This window comes from Olea europaea, unplaced genomic scaffold, assembly GCF_002742605.1.
Source record: "Olea europaea var. sylvestris unplaced genomic scaffold, O_europaea_v1 scaffold959, whole genome shotgun sequence".
Lineage (NCBI taxonomy): Eukaryota > Viridiplantae > Streptophyta > Magnoliopsida > Lamiales > Oleaceae > Olea > Olea europaea.
In genome coordinates, this window is record NW_019268088.1 from 218,191 (window position 1) to 236,569 (window position 18,379).

Consider the following 18,379-nt stretch of genomic DNA (forward strand, 5'->3'; position numbering starts at 1 on the left):
TCAATATTCAGTTTACAATTAAAATTAATCAAACAAGCATTATTATATTAACAAAATTGAAATTATTTATGTGCTTGTATAATTCCACTTTTTAGCCATCGATTTTTTGTGAATGAATAGTGGAACTTTTTTTTTTTTAATTAAATAAGTTTTGTTGAAAAATTCCTTATGACACTCAGGCCAATTTGCCAACAAATTCATCCATCATTAATTGACTAAGTTTTCAAATCAATTAATTAGAGAAAAAAAAATCAAGAAAAGGGACAAAGCACCGATTAAAATGTTTCTACTTGTATTAAACCAGTAAAATTGAACACATATTATTTTGTTACATTGTGTGCTAAAAATCAATAAGTATCATGATGATAAAGTGGTCAATATGTTTAAGGAATATAGTAGGTCATTTGTTTTGGTAAAAATTGTTGAAATACAAAAATTATAAAAAATATTGTTCTTAAAGAGTTTCGAACACATAACCTTTAATTCAATAGTGAAAGGGCTAACTCGCTAAACTAGTAGAGGTGTTTGTTGTTAATATGAATTATCAAATATATAATCTAAAAGTTCTATCTATTATCAACAAGAAAAAGTCTTCTCGACAAATCTAGCTAGAGTGACCGTCCTAACTCGCCACCACCTAGATCCGCCACTCCCCCCATCCACAATAGAACTGAAGTGAGAAACCTATCTTAAACTAGACGAGTTATCCATAAATTGAGCAAATGGAGAATCAACAACGATGGGCTACGACGAGTTGACAATTCTTTCATTGAATTTGGCTAATGGAGAGGCCATAGTTCGCGTTCTGGCTTCGGAAAAGAAGATCATGGGCCAAGATCACAATTTCATGGTTGGGCTATATAGCTTCACAAGGATGGATTCAGGATTGGATAAAAGACCGGGTTAAAAAAATTTTAACTGGGTTAATACACGAAAAAAATAATTAAAAAAAACTGATTTTACCCAAAAAAAAAAAAAAACACACACACACACACGCTGCTTAGGCCTGAGTGCCCCCCTCTCCAACAAAAAAAAAAAAAAAAACACACACACACACACGCTGCTTAGGCCTGAGTGCCCCCCTCTCCAACAAAAAAAAAATAAAAAAAACCCATCCCTGTAGCTTCATCAGTCCAACATTTGGCACGACCGTAATATTTTGACTGAATTTGGCAAGGGAAAGAGTAAAGCAATCTGAGAGATCCTTGTAGAGAACGGACGGAAAATGAAAACTCGTACGACAAATCTCAAATAATGCCGACTGTAAATTGTTAAAGGTAATAATATTTTGGCTTCTTTTCGATTGGACAGTGATGGTACATTATTAGGTTGCATGATGGTGTAAACTATGTCGATAGATATCATTTGAAAATATATACTAATTTATAAAAGTTTGGGTTACTCCTCCTAATAAGTTTGAAATTTTAAGATGAAAACTCGAATCTTAATATGGTATCAGAACCCATTGCGAGGACATATTAAGGGATATAATTCTATATCGAATAAAGATGAAAATATATACTTCTTTATAAGAGTTTTGGTTACTTCTTTTAATAAAGTTGACATTTTATGATGAAACTCCAAAATCTCCGTAAAATTTTTGTGATGATGAATTTCAAGTTGTTGAAAAGCAAAATCTAACTTTACCATTAAAGAATGGATTAGCACTTTGTGATGTAACAGTGTGGGAGCAGATGTTTAATGATCTCTCTTATTGCTTCTTGTTTAGTGCTATGTATCAAGTCATTTTGTTACTTCGAAGTCATGGGAATTAAAGATAGAATGCTTCTTCATCTCTGTATTCTCTTTGAAAGAAGAATAAAGGACAATTTTTCATTTATGGCCTGCTTGGAGTTTTTTCCACTTTTATATAAAAATGCTTAAAAATTAAAAAAAATATTACCAATAAGACGAAAATCACTTACAAAATATAAAAAGTTATAACTAATATATTCACGTGTTCAAAAAATACTTATAAGTACAACATGAACTTATAACTAAAAAACTTACTTATAAGATCAAAATATTTAATTATAACTAATTATTTCATTTTTAAGTTAAAAATAAATTTATATATAAGTAAAATCTCACTTATTAGTAAAAAAAATTCAAACAAAGAAATTATAAATTGAAAATTTCACTAAATGACGTACATATTGTTTACACGTATATCTTTTTTTATATATGAACATATGTATTTCTAAATCTTCACTTGAACTTGAGATTCTATTGTTCCTTCAAAGTCTAAATTCGAAGCTGTAAGAGTTATATGCTCCCATCTTGAGTTCTTCATGATGGTCGAGAAGGGAACAAAATTGTTTGTTTCTCTGTTTTAAATTTTTAATACCCAAAATGCCAATGAACATTGAAAAAATTTCAGCAATTTTGCATTAGAAATCATCAAGCTTGTACATATAAAACACAAAGAAAAAAAATTTTGATATGACAAAAGAATTCAAGCAATAAAGCATGAACAAATAAAATATTAAATATTCCCCTAATATCAACAAGGAACTTCGTAAATGTAAAAGTATTTGTCAGGAGAATCATGTACTGAGTTTGAAAAACCAAAAATTTTACAAGAGTACAATACGTGTAAGTATTATACTCCAGGTCCAATTGATTTTGAACGTTAACACTTTTAATATGTTTAATTTATGACAGATATATTATTTAATCGATTAATTTATTATTCTAATAAATTAAATTAATAGAATCCGAATATTCAAGTCTTGTTATTTAGGAATTTTATCCTAAATTAAAATGTTAATTCAATTTTAACAAAGCTTATAGGAAGTTGGATCTGCGAATCCATTATTTTTACGGGCCTGTATATCTAATTCATTTAGGCCAACGTGCCAACTAATATAGCATACAGATTGCAACTCAAGATACAAGATGAGGAGGAAAACATAGTGATGGTGCATTGCAAGAGCATAGCATTGATTTTTTTAAGTTTATATTGACAAAATTTTATGTTCTTCCACTATTTGAGTACGTCAAAATTTGACATTTTCCTAAATTATTTAATTGGACGGTTAATGTGAAGGAACTAATTTTTAGTAATGGGTTGCTAGAATTCGAGACCTTATTAAGTGCATCCTAAAACATGTCTAGGACATCACATATGGTGTGCAAATGTTTCTTATAAATTTTCCTAAATTCACACCTTTCATTAATCAGAAGTAGAACCGAAGTCATTAGTTGCGATTAGAGCTCTCCGGCCAATCCAACCTATCCACAGCTCGTAGTAGCCTGATATGAACTCTTGTCATCTAAACTTCACTCTGACATTCTAGCGACCGAACTTCGATTACCTACAAAATTTGTGTGATCTGGTAACATACGGTAGATGTCACAGCTAAGGTTACTAATTTGTGCTTTAGCATTTCTATTGAATCTATTCTCAGTTAGTGCAGAAATAAAAATATAGAGTAATGAGCGCAAGTAAGGATTAAGGAAAACTTGTGTATGTGCAGATGAAGCTGTAAGTTCTAGGAGAAATACACGATGAAAGAGACGTCATTCTCTCTTGTCCTCCTCGAGATCTTCACTGAGGCCAAAAACATGATCTGCTGCAATTGACACCTTCCTATCCTTTCTTTCCACTTTGGATGCCAAATCTCCTGCTAGTATTACTCCAGTTCCAGTCAGGGATATACCCTCTTCCTCATCATCACCAGTCTCATATGCATACCTGCATTTGAAAAAAAAAAATAAATAAATAAAAATTCTCATTCGTCATGCAAGCCTCAGAAGTTCAAGTATTTTTTAAATTCCACAAGATTCTTGAAAAGGGTTAAATACAAGATTTCACGAGATTGTCCAAGACTACAAGGCCATAAATTTTATGTCAAGATTTGGTGTGTACCCGTACATTTGGCTTGCTAGAGCCTTTTTTTTTGTAAACAATCTAGTTTCGCTGTTCATTTTTTGTTAAAAAAAATAAGGCAGTACCATGTCCTTTTCTGTAGATTACCAGTTTAATACCCATTCATACATTTGCATTCATTCCGCAACATTCTGCGGTATCAAGCTCAGAATTCTCCAGTCCAGTCCCTTAAAAGTGTGAGGAAGGAGTGAACAAAGTACAAAAATAGCTTATTGTACTCGGGAAAACTGCCTCTCTTAGGATGTGTCGAGTTAAAAGTCTCTATTCCAAACTGCCCTCCATGTACCAAGTACTTATGGGGAAGAGTTGCATTACAGACAATTACTTACCAACGACTGCAAGAGATGGTGTTTTCATGGAAATACTCAATTTCTTCCATGCGACTCGCACATACCATATAAAACCTTCATATGGCATTGTCTGAATTAAAACTTGACACATTAATCACGATGCATTGGATTTCATGCTTCTACCATGTTGATATCACATTCAAATGTAATATTTGACTATTTAAAATGAAGAATCATCTTTAACAACCATTCGTCGGGTTTGGAGCTAACAAAAATCGGAATAAGCCCAATAAATTATGGCTGAAAGCAAAACCATAACAAAACATTCTTGGAAAAATGCATGTACATTGCAATTAAAGAACTATGTCAACTGAAAAAAATAAAAAATAAATCTTTTGGCCGTTGTAATAATCTAATAGAACAAAACATTCTTGGAAAAATGCTTGTACGTTGCAATTAAAGAACTATGTTAATTGAAAAAAAGCAAAACCATAACAAAACATTCTTGGAACAATGCATGTACATTGCAATTAAAGATCTATGTTAATTGAAAAAAATAAAAATTTCAATCTTTTGGTCGTTATAATAATCTAACAGAACATCATTTTATAAGATATAAGTCTTCATATCAAAACAATAATCTTACATCCTAAAAAATATAGGAGGAAATATCCATCATATGTATTCATTTCTACGTAGGTCGGGGCACTCTGCAACTACTATATATTTTATTTTAAAAGATAACATTATTCATAAATTATCAAGTTAATTAACTAAATAACCCCGTGAATTGTTTTGTATTAATAATACCCCATTTAACATTACAATGGACGAGAAGGATAATAACATCCTAACAAGGCTAGCTCACGTGGCAAAGAAGACCACAGCACCCTGGCCCAAGGACAATGGCTCAGTCTCACCATTTGGATTGGACTAATTATACACTAGTTGAAGTAGGACAATCCTAACAGATATAGGATAGAAGACGCTTATTTTTTTTAATAAGTAATCAAATATTTTATTAATCATGGATAATACACATGAAGTGTATTATCAATTAATATAAGACAGAAACGACATGAAATTGGGCAACCCGTCTATGCAAGTAATAGCCACAACATTAAACCAAATATACAATGTCAGATAAAATAATTCTTTAATCTGCTCTGTTGTCTGTGTATTATTGTCGAAACAGCGACTATTTCTCTCCCTCCAAATACACCAGATGATGCATCCTGAGACAAAGTCCCAAACAATCTTGCTATCTTTATTACGAAATCTTCTCCCCTATGCCTTCAAAACATTCTCCATACGCTGTGGAAACACTCAATCCATGTGTTGAGAAACCAAAATATCGTTCCATAAGGTGCGAGTAACGTCGCAATAAATGAACAAGTGGTTAATCGTCTCCCCATTCCTCCGACACATATAGCACCATTCCGTAACATAGAAATCCCAGTATCGGAGATTATCCACCGTTAAGACCTGTCCCTTCACAACCGTCCATAGGAAAAATGTCACCCGATAGTGCAGTTTACAACGCTATACCTTCTTCCATGAGAATAAACTCTCCTCAGGTTCCAATAAAGATCTAAAATAAGAGCTTACTAAGAAAACGCCATCACGTGCCAACCTCCACCAGCTACGATCACCTTCGCCCACCCTGACGTGCACCTCATACAAAGAAGTCAGGAGTAGTGCATAATCATCCAATTACCAATCCTGTAGACCCTTCCCAAAAACAATGTTCTAGCCGGGATTCCCATTATGCACATGTAAGACTTCATGCACTATAGCCTGCGGCATCAAAGTAATACGATACAGGGAAGGATACTCCGCTCTTAATGGCCGATCTGTACACCAACAATCATCCCAGAATCTGATAGTATTGCCATTCCCCACCTCATATGTCAATCTATCCTGAAATTCTCTCCACCCTCGTCGTATATATCTCCACAAACTCACCCTATAAGAACCACGATCCTCGGCTGAGCACCATCCTCCCTCTAGAACACCATATTTCGCCTCTATAATCTCTCTCCAAAAGCTTTCCCTCTCCACACCGAATCGCCACAACCACTTATCTAACAAGGCCTTATTAAACAATACAAGACTCCTCAATCCGAGGCCCCCTGTTTTTATGGGAGAACACACTACGCCCCAGTTAACCAAGTGAAGTTTCCTCTCCTCCCCTAAACCTCCTCATAGAAACTCCCTTCTCTAATCTTTTTACCACGGTAACGGGGATAGGAAACAATGACAAGAAGTAAGTGGGTAGATTCGCTAGAGTGGACTTGTTGAGTGTAAGAAGGCTTCCCTTTGAGAGGTACATACGCTTCCAACCCGCTAACCTCCTCTCCACCCTTTCCACAATACTATTCCAAATGTGTATGTTTTTAAACCATGCTCCGAAGGAAAGCCCAGGATAGGACATAGGCAGTTGCGCAGTTTTACAACCCAATATGGCCGCTAACTCCTCCACATTAGTGACATCCCAGCTGTGATGGCCTTAGATTTCCCCAAATTAATCTTCAATCCAGATACAACTTCAAAGCATAGTAACAGACAGCGCAAGTTCCTAAATTGCTCAGTCTCTGCATCACAAAAGATCAATGTATCGTCTATAAATAGCAAATGGGATACATGTAGCTGGTTAATCATAAAGCCCTTCAATAGACTTTCTCCCACAGCTTTCTCAATCATCCTACTTAAAGCCTCCATAACAATGACAAACAATAATTGAGACAACGGATCCCCTTGTCTCAAACCTCTACTACTCCGGAAATAACTCTCAGGAGTGCCATTTACCAAAACCGAATACAAGGCCGTAGATATACAAAAGTGAATTTAACGGCACCACTTGTCCCCAAAACCACATCGCCTGAGCATATACAAAAGGAATCCCCAATTTACATTATCATAGGCTTTCTGAATATCAAGTTTACACAACATCCCTGGAATCCCTATACGCAGTCTCGAGTCAATGCATTCATTTGCTATAAGTACAGAATCCAACATCTGACGCCCTTTGATGAAGGCATTCTGACATTTAGACACCACATTTTCCAACACCTCCTTTAATCTGTTAGCTAGCAGCTTTGCAATAATCTTGTATACCCCGCTAACTAAGCTGATCGGACGAAAATCTTTAATATCTGACGCTCCAGATTTTTTTGGAATCAGCACAATAAATGTAACATTAGAACTTTTCAAGAACCTGCCACACTGAAAGAAATAAGTAAAAACATCCACAATGTCCGATTGTACCACTTCCCAACAAGCCTTATAAAATGAGAATGAGAATCCGTCCGGCCCTGGTGCTTTATCATCATTCATGCTGAACACCACCTCCCTAATCTCATCCTCCTCAAATGGTCTCTCTAACCAGCTTGCATCCTCGTCAATAATAGTAGAGAAATCTAACCCCTCCAACTCTGGCCTCCAATCAAACTACTCAAGATACAAGTTTTGATAAAAATTCACCATTTGAGTCCCAATATCTTGTGGATCTTCATAAGTAACTCCGTCTACCACCAGCATGGTGACAGAATTGTTACGCTTGTTAGAATTGGCAACTCTATAGAAAAACTGGGTACATTTATCACCCTCCTTCAACCACTTGACCCTAAATTTCTAACGCCAGGCTATTTTATCCATCTCCACCAACCTCTCCAACACTCCCCTTAATTCTCCACGTCTCTCCCTTTCATCCCCTACCAATCCTTGACTCTCCTCCCTCTTAGCCAACTCTTCTATATCTAACATACATTGGTTTTTACGCCAGTTTACATCTCCCACTACCTCCTCATTCCACCTCTTTAAGGCTTTCAATTTTTGATCGAACACATAACTTGAAGACCCCCTGAAATTGTAAGATGCCCACCTGTCCCGTACACGCTCCCTAAAGTCTTCTGCTTTTAGCCACATCTTCTCAAACCTAAAAGGTCTTCTTACACTACACCTCGCATTCCCAGCCAGTAAGATAGGGAAGTGATCAAAATACACCCTCCCTAATCTTCTCTAAGTAACCTCTGGGTACTTCTCCTCCCATTCCCCACTAATCAGAAACCGATCTATTCGCTATAAAATAGGCTGCTCCCAATTAGAAGACCAAGTCCCAAAAAAGTGGGGCTGCGCTCCAGTTGTACACTCTCTTTGTTCTACGAACCCTTGTTGATTCTGAACTTAGAAGGAACCGGACTTTTGACGGGCCAGCCCTTTTTTATGCGCCGCTTTCCCCTGAAAGGAAAATGAGTGCTCCTCTGGGCGCTAGGCGCTCCCGTGGTTCGCGAGAAGGAAAAAAGACTCATCCTTTGTTGCATCTGGCACGAGATGATAAAGAGAGAGCTTCGTTTATCGATGAACAGCGGATTGACGGAGCTCTTGGCATTGCTTTGTTTTTCTCTCCTTTCCTATCAGCGAGTTCTGACCCTTCCAATCAAAGGCAAGTCCACCAACATATTTTCCTTGATAAAATCTGAGAACTCCTCCATTGCCTTTGTTAATCTCCCATCATTGATCTCTCAGAAGGAAACCGAGTCACATTAAAGTCATCCCCAATACAAGTTAGAATGTTCCACCAAGCCATCATCCCTGCCAATTCATCCCACAATCCACTTCTACTATTGTCATCATTAGGCCCATAAACTCCTATAAACGTCCAATGAAATCCGTCCCCAACATTTCTAAACGAAAGTGACAGAAAATAGTCTTTCAAACCTCCTCCATATCAAGAGTTCTCGTGTCCTACATGACTAACACACCTCTTGAGGCCCCTGATGATCCCTTATTGATACCCAACATGCTGTCCCCCGCATAAACTGCTCACAATAGCCCTCGAGACGAACTCCAACTTAGTTTCTTATAAATAGACTACGTCCGCCCTCCATCCCTTTAGCAGAATTCGAACCCCTAATCTTTTCTCCGCTACATTAAGCCCCCTTACGTTCCAGCTAATTATTTTTGGCATCATCTTAATGCTTTGTCATCCCTCCCAAGCAATCATTTCTTTGACTCGGCACCCTTGCCACCATAATTTACTAACCATTCAACCCGCTTAAGTTCGCGGTCACCTTTTCTTCTTGTTTTACCGCTTGGTATACTCATCCCCTGTCCCCTACTGGCCTCCAACTCCACGAATAATTGTAACAGTCTACTTTCATATCCATCGTAGGATACACCAACCAACTTGTTGAAATCTTGAATTTTTTGAAGAACCCATTTTGAAGGTCGACCTTCAATCGCATGCACCTCCGTTGTTTCCTCTGCATGATGATATTCCAAGTCGTCATATGGGTATCCCTCTACTTCCTCCATCTGCTCGATATCACCGTCAGTTCCTCTTTTCTTAGCGCCATCTGCCCACAACACTAGAGCTTTGTCAGTCCCTAATTCCTTTTCTTTTAGGGGCTTCGAATGCCTTTATATGTGTTCTGAACCAAGGTGTTTAAACATGTCTCCTCGTATTCTTTCAGTTAAGTTAAAGCTCGATCATCAACTAATGTATGTCCCGTCTCTTTCGCAGCCGATAATAATCCGTCAGCTAGCGTCATGTCCGTCATACCCAATGTCTCCGACTCCAAATTCACCATATTCGACTCCCCTACGTTAGACCAATGTCCCATCTCTTTATCTGCTTCGACCCCTGAGTCATTATCCCCCTTAGAAGACGCTTATTATTACAATAAGTTTATGTTTCCTTTTACAGTTTTAGTTTTCTTCTTTTTAGAAACATTATTTAGTTTACATTTATTGGTAAGATTAGGAAATATTTTTGCCTGCATAAACAAACGGATTTGTACCCTTTTCAATCGTCAGTTCAATACAATAAATAAATTTTTACAAATTTTTGAGTTTTTCAACTTCTTGTTTCAAGTATTTTAATTCTGCTTTCGAAATAAAATTGGTATTAGAGTAAGTTTTTGCCCTTGGCTAATGGCCCCACCTATGGTGGTAGTGGCATGCATCCTCGCGATAATGTTTGGAGGATTGCAAAACAACCACCCTCGGTCTAGAATATGGAGCAAAGGATGGGTAGGTTTGAAGAAGGTGGCTAGATATTTTCTTCAAGCCCAAGCTAGGTTAAAATTCTAGCAATGTGATGACAACTTTTGGTGTATTTTTCTCCCATTGATTAATTTTCTATTCTTCAACCAAATTAGAGGACAAGTTTTCTTCAAGTGAGAAGAATGATGTAGGACGATCCTAATAGAGATATGATAGAAGACGCTTATTGCGTTTCCTTTCAAATTAGAATTTTGTTTCCTTTTAGGATTTTAGTTTTCTTCCCTTTCAGTAAAATTATTTAGTTTCCTTATATTGGTATGATTAGTGAATTATTTCTCTTTATAAACAAAAGCTTTGTAAACTTTTCAATCATCGATTCAATATAATAATATTATATTCTTCAATTTTTTGAGTTTTAAAATTTTTCATGTTTCAAGAATTTAAATTTCGCTTCGACACAATTAGTTCTTTCTCTCACTTAATGTGGGCTTTGCCATTAATTAGTTCATGAATATTCGTTTTTTGGTCTAATATATTCCATGATAATGATTGAAAAAACTGTAACTCACTTGAAAAAAAATGTATAATAGATAATAAAAGAAAATAAGTATTTGATGTTACCAATAAGTGTCTCTTATACACTTATTCGGGCTTCTATACTTGATTATTTATTACTAATTGAGCATATATCTAATTAACAGAAAATTATATTAATTGTAGGTAAATCCCTTGAGTGCATTTGGATGCAACAACATGAAAAAAAGGAGGGAATTGAAGCTTAATTGGAGTTTATTCGGAGCAATTGATCATCAACAAGATTGCATATGATCAAATGGAAGCATTAATTGAGCAATTGGAAGAGATTTAATCCAACATTCGAAAAGTTTGGGGGCATAATTGCAAACTTTTGAAACTTGTATCGAATCAACTACGGATGATTGTAGAGAAAGATGACCAAATCATGAAGATTTAAAGATGAAGGATAAAAGATGCAATTAGGCATGGACTTGAGCAGTGCAAATAAGGAAATTTACGGACAAAAGTGCAACAAGGGAAACCCCAGCGCCTAGCAATCACAAGGCTTAATTGTCATTACCTGCAGGTTCAAATCAATGGCTCTACAATCGCATCCCATTACATAGTTCGATCGCACAGGCCAATCTGACATCAAAGCTTCGAATTTTTAATTTGATTCAACATCTTCTTGGAATGTAATTGGGGCATAATTTTTGACCTAATTCTTGGGTTATAAATACCATTCTTCATCTACAATTCACAGGGGAAGCTTAGAAGGCTCTTAGACAAATTATACATTATTTCTTGTAAAAAGGAGCAAAATGAAATCAACATATCCATATTTCCTGCAAGCTTTAAAGAAGCCTTTGATACAAAACACCTATCTTATATCAAATTATACATCTTTTCTTTGGTTTTGAAGAAGAAGTTCAAAGAAAATAATTCAAGAACCATTAAAGATTTAAGATTCAAGAATATTTTCCAAACTTTAATTCCGGGCAATGTTATATTGGTTCGAATTGTGTTTTTGTAATCTTATGATACTTGGCTATTTGCATATTTGCTAGGATAACGTTGAATCTCACGTTTTAATGTTTTCATATTAAATTCCAGGGTACAACACAGCCTTTGTTCGGTAGGGATTAAGATCATACATTTAGTTGATTTTGATATAAGTTAATGAAATAAGTGGTTGAAAAGTTATAGGTCTCATGAACTGTGGTTAAAATTAATTGTTGACCTTGATTTAAATTAAAATCTAAATTTTAATCTCTACCAAATAGGAGTTTAATATTAATTTGGTTTGAATGACTGCTAGGAGCTTAATGCTTTTCAATTAAATAACCACTATTTGATTATATTTATGATTTGTACTGACAACTAGGAGAAGGAATAGGATTTTAGCATAAATAACAATCATTGTAAGGTCCTAACGGCATTAGTGATAATTGTTTATACTTCGTATGATCTAATTGAATGTTATTGTTATTTAACGTATCTTCATGTATTAGAATTCGAGATGACGATATTAACGAGTCATTTGTGAGTCTGTGAGGATAAGTTTGATTGTACCTCGGAAAGATTATTAAACAACGTAGGAACATTGATCTTCGTATCTAAATGTTGTCAAATTATGGAACTGACATTAAGATGGATGAATGTATGGGAACTCAAGATCTTAGTGCTTACAATTACTTTGAGTTTCATAAATGCTTCTCTACCACTTAGTCTACAAATTATATTAGTTATAAGTTTTAGGTTGTTAATTCAAATCAATCTCATCATTATTATGTTTTTGTCCCCTTCTCGGATTATAGAAATCAAAATCAACAACACTAACCATTTCTTGATTAGCTCTTAAATATCTACACAAGCTAATAAATCATACTTGTGGAATCTATTTCAGATTTCTTAAGGAATTTGAATATTCATTTTACATATTTCAAAGGTATAACATAATTCTCAAAAAGGACTTTTAGTGTACATGTTTGCATTATCATATTCAGAAGTTCTTTTATCATATGGTATAAGATATTATCTATAAGAACATACAAATAGTAACACGATAATTGAAACTAGGAGTAAATGAAAAATGAGTTTTAAGGAAATTTAGACTCTATTTGGTAGAAATTAAAATTCAGATTTTAATCTAAATCAAAATCAATAACTAATTTTAACCACGCATTTTATAGGACCCACCACTTTTCAACCACATATTTCATCAAATTTTATCAAAAATATATTAAAAATCTCATTTTAATCCCCTCCAAACAGGGGCTTAATTTATCATTTGATTCAATATGGTCAATTTTCATTAGCTTAACTTAAGCAAACCTTAGCTTAAAATAATATGCAATAGGCCATTTGTTACAGCAATTTATAGCTAAAACACTATATCAGAAACTGTAACAAACTAATCACAATGAGGTATTGTAAAGATATTCAGAGTTTAAATGTTGTCGTTTATTATCGCAGTCCTACCTATTCCTTGTTCCTTTCTCCTCTCAGTACGAATCAGCCTTCTCTCTCTCCTCTCACATGCAAGACCAGTCAGATTCGCACCCAACCTCCCCTGCTATCTAGCTAATTGTACCCAGACTCCAACCTGTCATCACACTCTCCACCAAACTGCTTTTTCCCTCTTTACATGTTGACACCGCTCCACCACCATACTCTGCCTTTGACTTAGGCCCTACCAGACCCATCCTCGTCCTCTCTTCACCAGCTTCCATACCTTACAATCGTTTTTTACAATCCTTGCCCTCTACTCCTCCAGTCTAGAAACTAAATATATTAGCAGTAATTATATAACTTTATATTTAATTTAGCACTAATCAAAGTTTTATTACTTGCTACATCAATCACCAAATTATTTTGAAAGTAAATAAAGATTTTTTGTACGATAATTTAAAAGGTTATGCAGAATTCTTCTAGAATTTCATAGAAATATCAACAACTTATCAATTTATCATCTTTTATAGTTTATGGTCTTATTCTATAGTTTATTGTATGAGAATGATTATGACATTTTATTTGGCCATTAATCAAACCTTTCGGTTCAAATATAGTTATTAGCTAATAATTCAAAGAACAATAAACTTGAACGAAAACCATCGTCTAGCATGAAAGTGAAGTTAGTCAATCAAGAGAATTTTAATGTAAGAAGATCAATTTTCGGGGGGGAAAAAAAATCGAAGTAGCGTGTTCTGATTCTCTAGTCTGATGACAAAATCACTGACTTAACCTGTATGTTTATTTTGTCCCTTTGGAATTTATGTTTGTTAATTGAATTAAATTTATCACATAAAAAATAGCTACAAATTCTCTAATAATTAAATTAAAGCTTTAGGTCATAATTATTGATTAATCTTATAATTATTTACTGGACCAATACTCACCCATATCACATTTGTGGTTATTTCGTCCTTTGACATGGATTAATCAATTCATAGTTTGTTTTAGTGTAACAACATAGAAAAATATAACACAGGAAACTTACTGTATTGCTGGACAATATTGCAATAAATCAAGAGCACAGCTGGAATACCGACAAGAGTCTATTAGAGTATTCTAACCAGAGAGTGCCCATTACAGGTAAGAAAATTCCTAGAATATCTAATGTACTTTGTGTTAGGTCATGGGATAGGAGAATTTTTACCAGAAGTTCTAATTAGGGTGTGATTTGTTGGTTTCTTTTACTGACGTAACTGTTAGATTCGTGTATAAAACTGAGGGTACTTAAGCTGATGCAAGTCTTTTAACATACAGAAGAAACATCTAAAGTGATTCGCACGTTTATATGTGGTATCAGTATAGAAATGGATTTACCTCGTTGGGTTATGTGAAGGAGCCAAGAGAATGCATATAACCACTAATAGTAAGTATGCAAGCAATGTCCAGAAAGCTGGGATGATCCAGGCTCTTCGCCACAATTCGCTCAGGGGGTCACTTGCATTGAAGTACAACTGTACCAGTGAAACAAGAGTCACAAGTTTTTCGCCTACAGTGTTGACGGAATCAAAAATAAAATATTTCCTCCCCTTTTCGCTGCATGTCTGAATCAGTGGTGGTGAGCGAGCTTTAATAATCAATAGTTCACAGAGTACAGAAAAATGGACAAGCTTGTGAATTAAATAATTTGGCAAATACTTTCAAACCTACGAAGCATGAAACTCCAGCACACATTGGACACCAACAGGCTCATACACATGCTCAACAAGCCACAGGGTTACACTGGCATGTCATATTTTGCATATATAAATTTAATTCTGACTCATCAGACATGGACACGCCAGGTGGTGCTGCCTACACTTCCTATACGTTTTTCAGTTTCTGACATAATACAGACGCAAACCCAAATGTCAAGAACATTGAGAAGTCCTATTTGTAAATTTCGACAGAATTAGGAAAAAATTAATTATTTAAAATTTCAGTAAAACAGATGAGTTTATATGAACTTCATGTCAAATTGATTTCATATCTATAATGAGCATTTTAGATACATTAAAATAATTATTCATTGATACTAGTAATACAAAATGCAACCCTCACTCAACGAGTATTAATTTTATTGAAAAATAAAAAAAGATACAAAAAGGAAAAGATATATATGTATAATTTTATAGTATTTTAATTGAATTTTTTTCCAACATGTCTGTGTCGAACTCTTTGAAAATTTACTTGTGGGCATGTTGGCTTCCATGCTTCATAGTTTGCAACAATTGGCCCTCCAGATTTGACTAGATGAAAAATATCTGGATTTTGCAGGTTATTAAAGCTCGCTTGGTGTCAGTTAAGCAAAGGTGACAAAGTGCATAAGCTCTCATGTTATGAACTAGAGAGAGAGAGAGAGCGAGAGAGAGAGAGAGAGATTCTACTTCATAGCCAATCCAAGCAACTGAAAGAAGAACGGATACTGCTAGAGCATTGGTAAACTTTCGGTAGAGCTCAAGTTTGGCCATGCTTCTCCGCATCTAGATTTAAACCAAACAACAGGATTAAGAAAGCATCCAGACAAAAAGTTATTTTCTAAATATTAGTAAGTTATTTCGTGTTGCACAACCATGTCCATCAAGAAGCACAGTGCATTCTATAATCTGCATGAAAGTATACACCAAATTGATGAATGTTTGCATATTTGGTCAAGTTTAGAGATAACATTTAGTTGATGGAATGTAAGCAACATGCTGAACAGGGGGAAAAAGGGGTTACCATTACCTGAAGCTTCTCCAGAGTTTTGGATAATGACGAAAAGATCCAAATAATAAAGAATGCATCTAAAAGTGCAACTGGTAGCACCAAAAAGAGTCTTGATTTTCCAGCAAAGTCATTGATATTACCCAAATGCTCAACAAGCTCCAAGGCCTCTGAAGCGACAAAATAAACTGCACCAAGAAGTATTATTTTCGTGGTTATGCCTCCTAGAGTGGGCCTCATAACACCGTAACCCATTGAAACCACTAGGAGAAGAAGACGAGAGACAGTTTTCTTTATAGCACTGAAGGTTACTGCCCAAAGCGTAATTCCCATTGGTCTACTTCCAGAGTCATTAAAGTTTGCATATTCAAAGTACCAAAGAGCCATTTCACACATTCCCAGACCAATCACAGCGGTGATTTGGTAATGCAATTGTATTATATCTTTCCAATGTTGTACAAATCGCAGAAACCATAATAGACCAAGAGCAAGGTATGCTAGAGACATTAAGCCATAAAATGTCATCAACGGGGCCATCTTCCCCGGAAGATAGCCTTCCGGATTTCTCCACACGGTTCTACCACTGATTAAGGTGCCCTTGAGTTCTGGATCACAAAACACAAAGTACAGATAGTACATTCCTGTTTTATTTATCTCCACAGTTTGAAGAATCATGTTAGCCTCTTCATTTTTTCCCTGAAAGGAAGTTTGCAGCCTTTTCGGCCAGTCTGGATTATCAGAATCTTGGCGGATGATAACCTCTCCTAACTTGCAGGACAAATCCTTAGCAAGGGCAGGATTGCAACATATTGCGTTAGAATTCATATAAGCACCCCCAATCTTATCCCTGTCTTTGACCTCAACTACTATGGCTTCTATCACTCCAGTACTCTGCTGCATCTCATTCTGCTTGTCAGCAATCTCTTTTGGTCTCCTAAATATGATAGACTCAAACCTGAAACAATATGGCATGGAAAGAGATAAATCTTATTTTCAACTTTTTAAAAATCTAATTTCATAAATTGTTATGATCACTCTATTTATTAAAAATGATTACGAAACATACAAGTAATAAATACTGGAAAGTCAAAAACAGAAAGTAAAGAATATTTAAATTTATGTAACAACTATTCAAATCACACGTGATTAAGAGATCTTTCAGCAGCCATGTAAAGACACCAAAAGTGACATGTAGCACTCCAACTAAAGTTCATTGAGTACAACTAAAAAGTGAACTAACTGAAATAAAAACAAGTAAAAGTTAAAGGCTTTTGAAAACATTTTAACAGGAAAATTAGAAAGAAATTCTGAAAAATTTCAATACTAATGGCTCACATATAAAAAAACGCCTTTCATATTAAATATCCTAAAGATAGAAAGGACAAGAAGAAACAATTCACAAAATGAGATTGCAAAGTCTAAGTGATTTATGTTTTTCCACTTGAGTCACAAGCTTATCGTCAAAAATAAAACCAAACTGCAGACTACATGTTTTTGTCATATTATCTGGTGTCAATCTTTTTTCCCTAATATAACCTATACTATTATGTTCAATAAATTAAATTATGCATAGACCATATCTTTCTCGTGATGCTAGCAATTGAATTACTTTTAATATGCCGAACTCTCAAAGGCCCAACCTCTTTCTTCCTTTTTTCTTCATTATTGTCCAACAAATAGTGTGGAATAGGCTTTGGAAGGCATAACCTCGAAATCCAGTGATTTTTGATATGCCAAAAGCACCCGCAATACAATAACAATTCCAAATAGAAACAGAATTTCTTCAGACAGCACTCAGTAAGACCTTTAATTAGAAATGAACAAAACGAGGAATCCATTAAAGGGGGAGCTCTATCAACATTTTCTACATTTGATTTATCAGTAACAAAACACGTAAAACCCACCCAGATCACCAGAAAAAATAAAATCCTTCAGAAAACAAAGCACTGAAAAAATAGTTACAATATTAAATGATGAAAAATAAATAAATAAATAAAATAAAAACTGAAACTCTCCATTATTTTATCTCAGTTAAAACCATCAGTTTGACAGAAATCTTAGTTACCTGATGAAGGATTTTCCATTTAGGGGCTTAGCATTATCATCGTTCGTCGTCATTTTAGGGGGTTCAAGAATCTTGGAAGCATAGAGTCCCTCACTGCCACCATGGAAAAAGAACGAATTGAACCTAGGAATAAATGCCTCGTTCTTGTACTCGTGGATCGATGCATCCACTCCATGTTTACTCACTACAAACAGAAATAACAAGAACCCGACAAATATATTCATCAAATTTCTATTTATACATAGCAGATCCCACTGCATCCCTTTCCCAAACAGCATCTGCTTCAATTTCTGTCGATTTTCCTTTTTTTCTGTATAAATGTGAATTATAATTCGAAAAAATGTTCTATGGGATTGTGAATAGTAATTATGTGCATATGTCTAAAGGGCAAAGATCTTGTTAATTACTTTAGCT

The 18,379-nt window shown here is 35.0% G+C and overlaps 1 protein-coding gene across 2 annotated transcripts; it reads right to left on the reverse strand.

The window, feature by feature from the left end:
* Positions 1 to 3,152: 3,152 nt before the first annotated feature.
* LOC111392659 (transmembrane protein 87A) lies at positions 3,153 to 18,378 on the reverse strand. 2 transcript variants are annotated; one of them, XM_023018034.1, is made up of 6 exons: positions 17,966 to 18,378; positions 15,922 to 16,855; positions 15,582 to 15,677; positions 14,533 to 14,669; positions 3,508 to 3,697; positions 3,153 to 3,317 (listed from the first exon to the last, which is right to left on the reverse strand). In XM_023018034.1, exons 1-5 carry the CDS (start codon positions 18,241 to 18,243, stop codon positions 3,523 to 3,525), a joined length of 1,620 nt encoding a protein of 539 aa, XP_022873802.1. In that variant the 5' UTR covers positions 18,244 to 18,378; the 3' UTR covers positions 3,153 to 3,317; positions 3,508 to 3,522. The 2 variants fall into 2 exon arrangements, with proteins under 2 accessions (XP_022873802.1, XP_022873801.1); XM_023018033.1 differs by having other exon boundaries at positions 3,275 to 3,697; positions 17,966 to 18,377.
* Between the last annotated feature and the right edge of the window lies 1 nt (position 18,379).

Excerpts from the sequence above, each read along its gene's own strand:
- LOC111392659 (XM_023018034.1), bottom strand. The coding sequence starts at position 18,243 with ATGCTGTTTGGGAAAGGGATGCAGTGGGATCTGCTATGTATAAATAGA. Across the intron at positions 15,678-15,921 it reads AAACTCTGGAGAAGCTTCAG|ATGCGGAGAAGCATGGCCAA; the intron begins GTAATGGTAACC and ends GTTTAAATCTAG. Across the intron at positions 14,670-15,581 it reads TTGCTTGGATTGGCTATGAA|TTGTACTTCAATGCAAGTGA; the intron begins GTAGAATCTCTC and ends TCACTGGTACAG.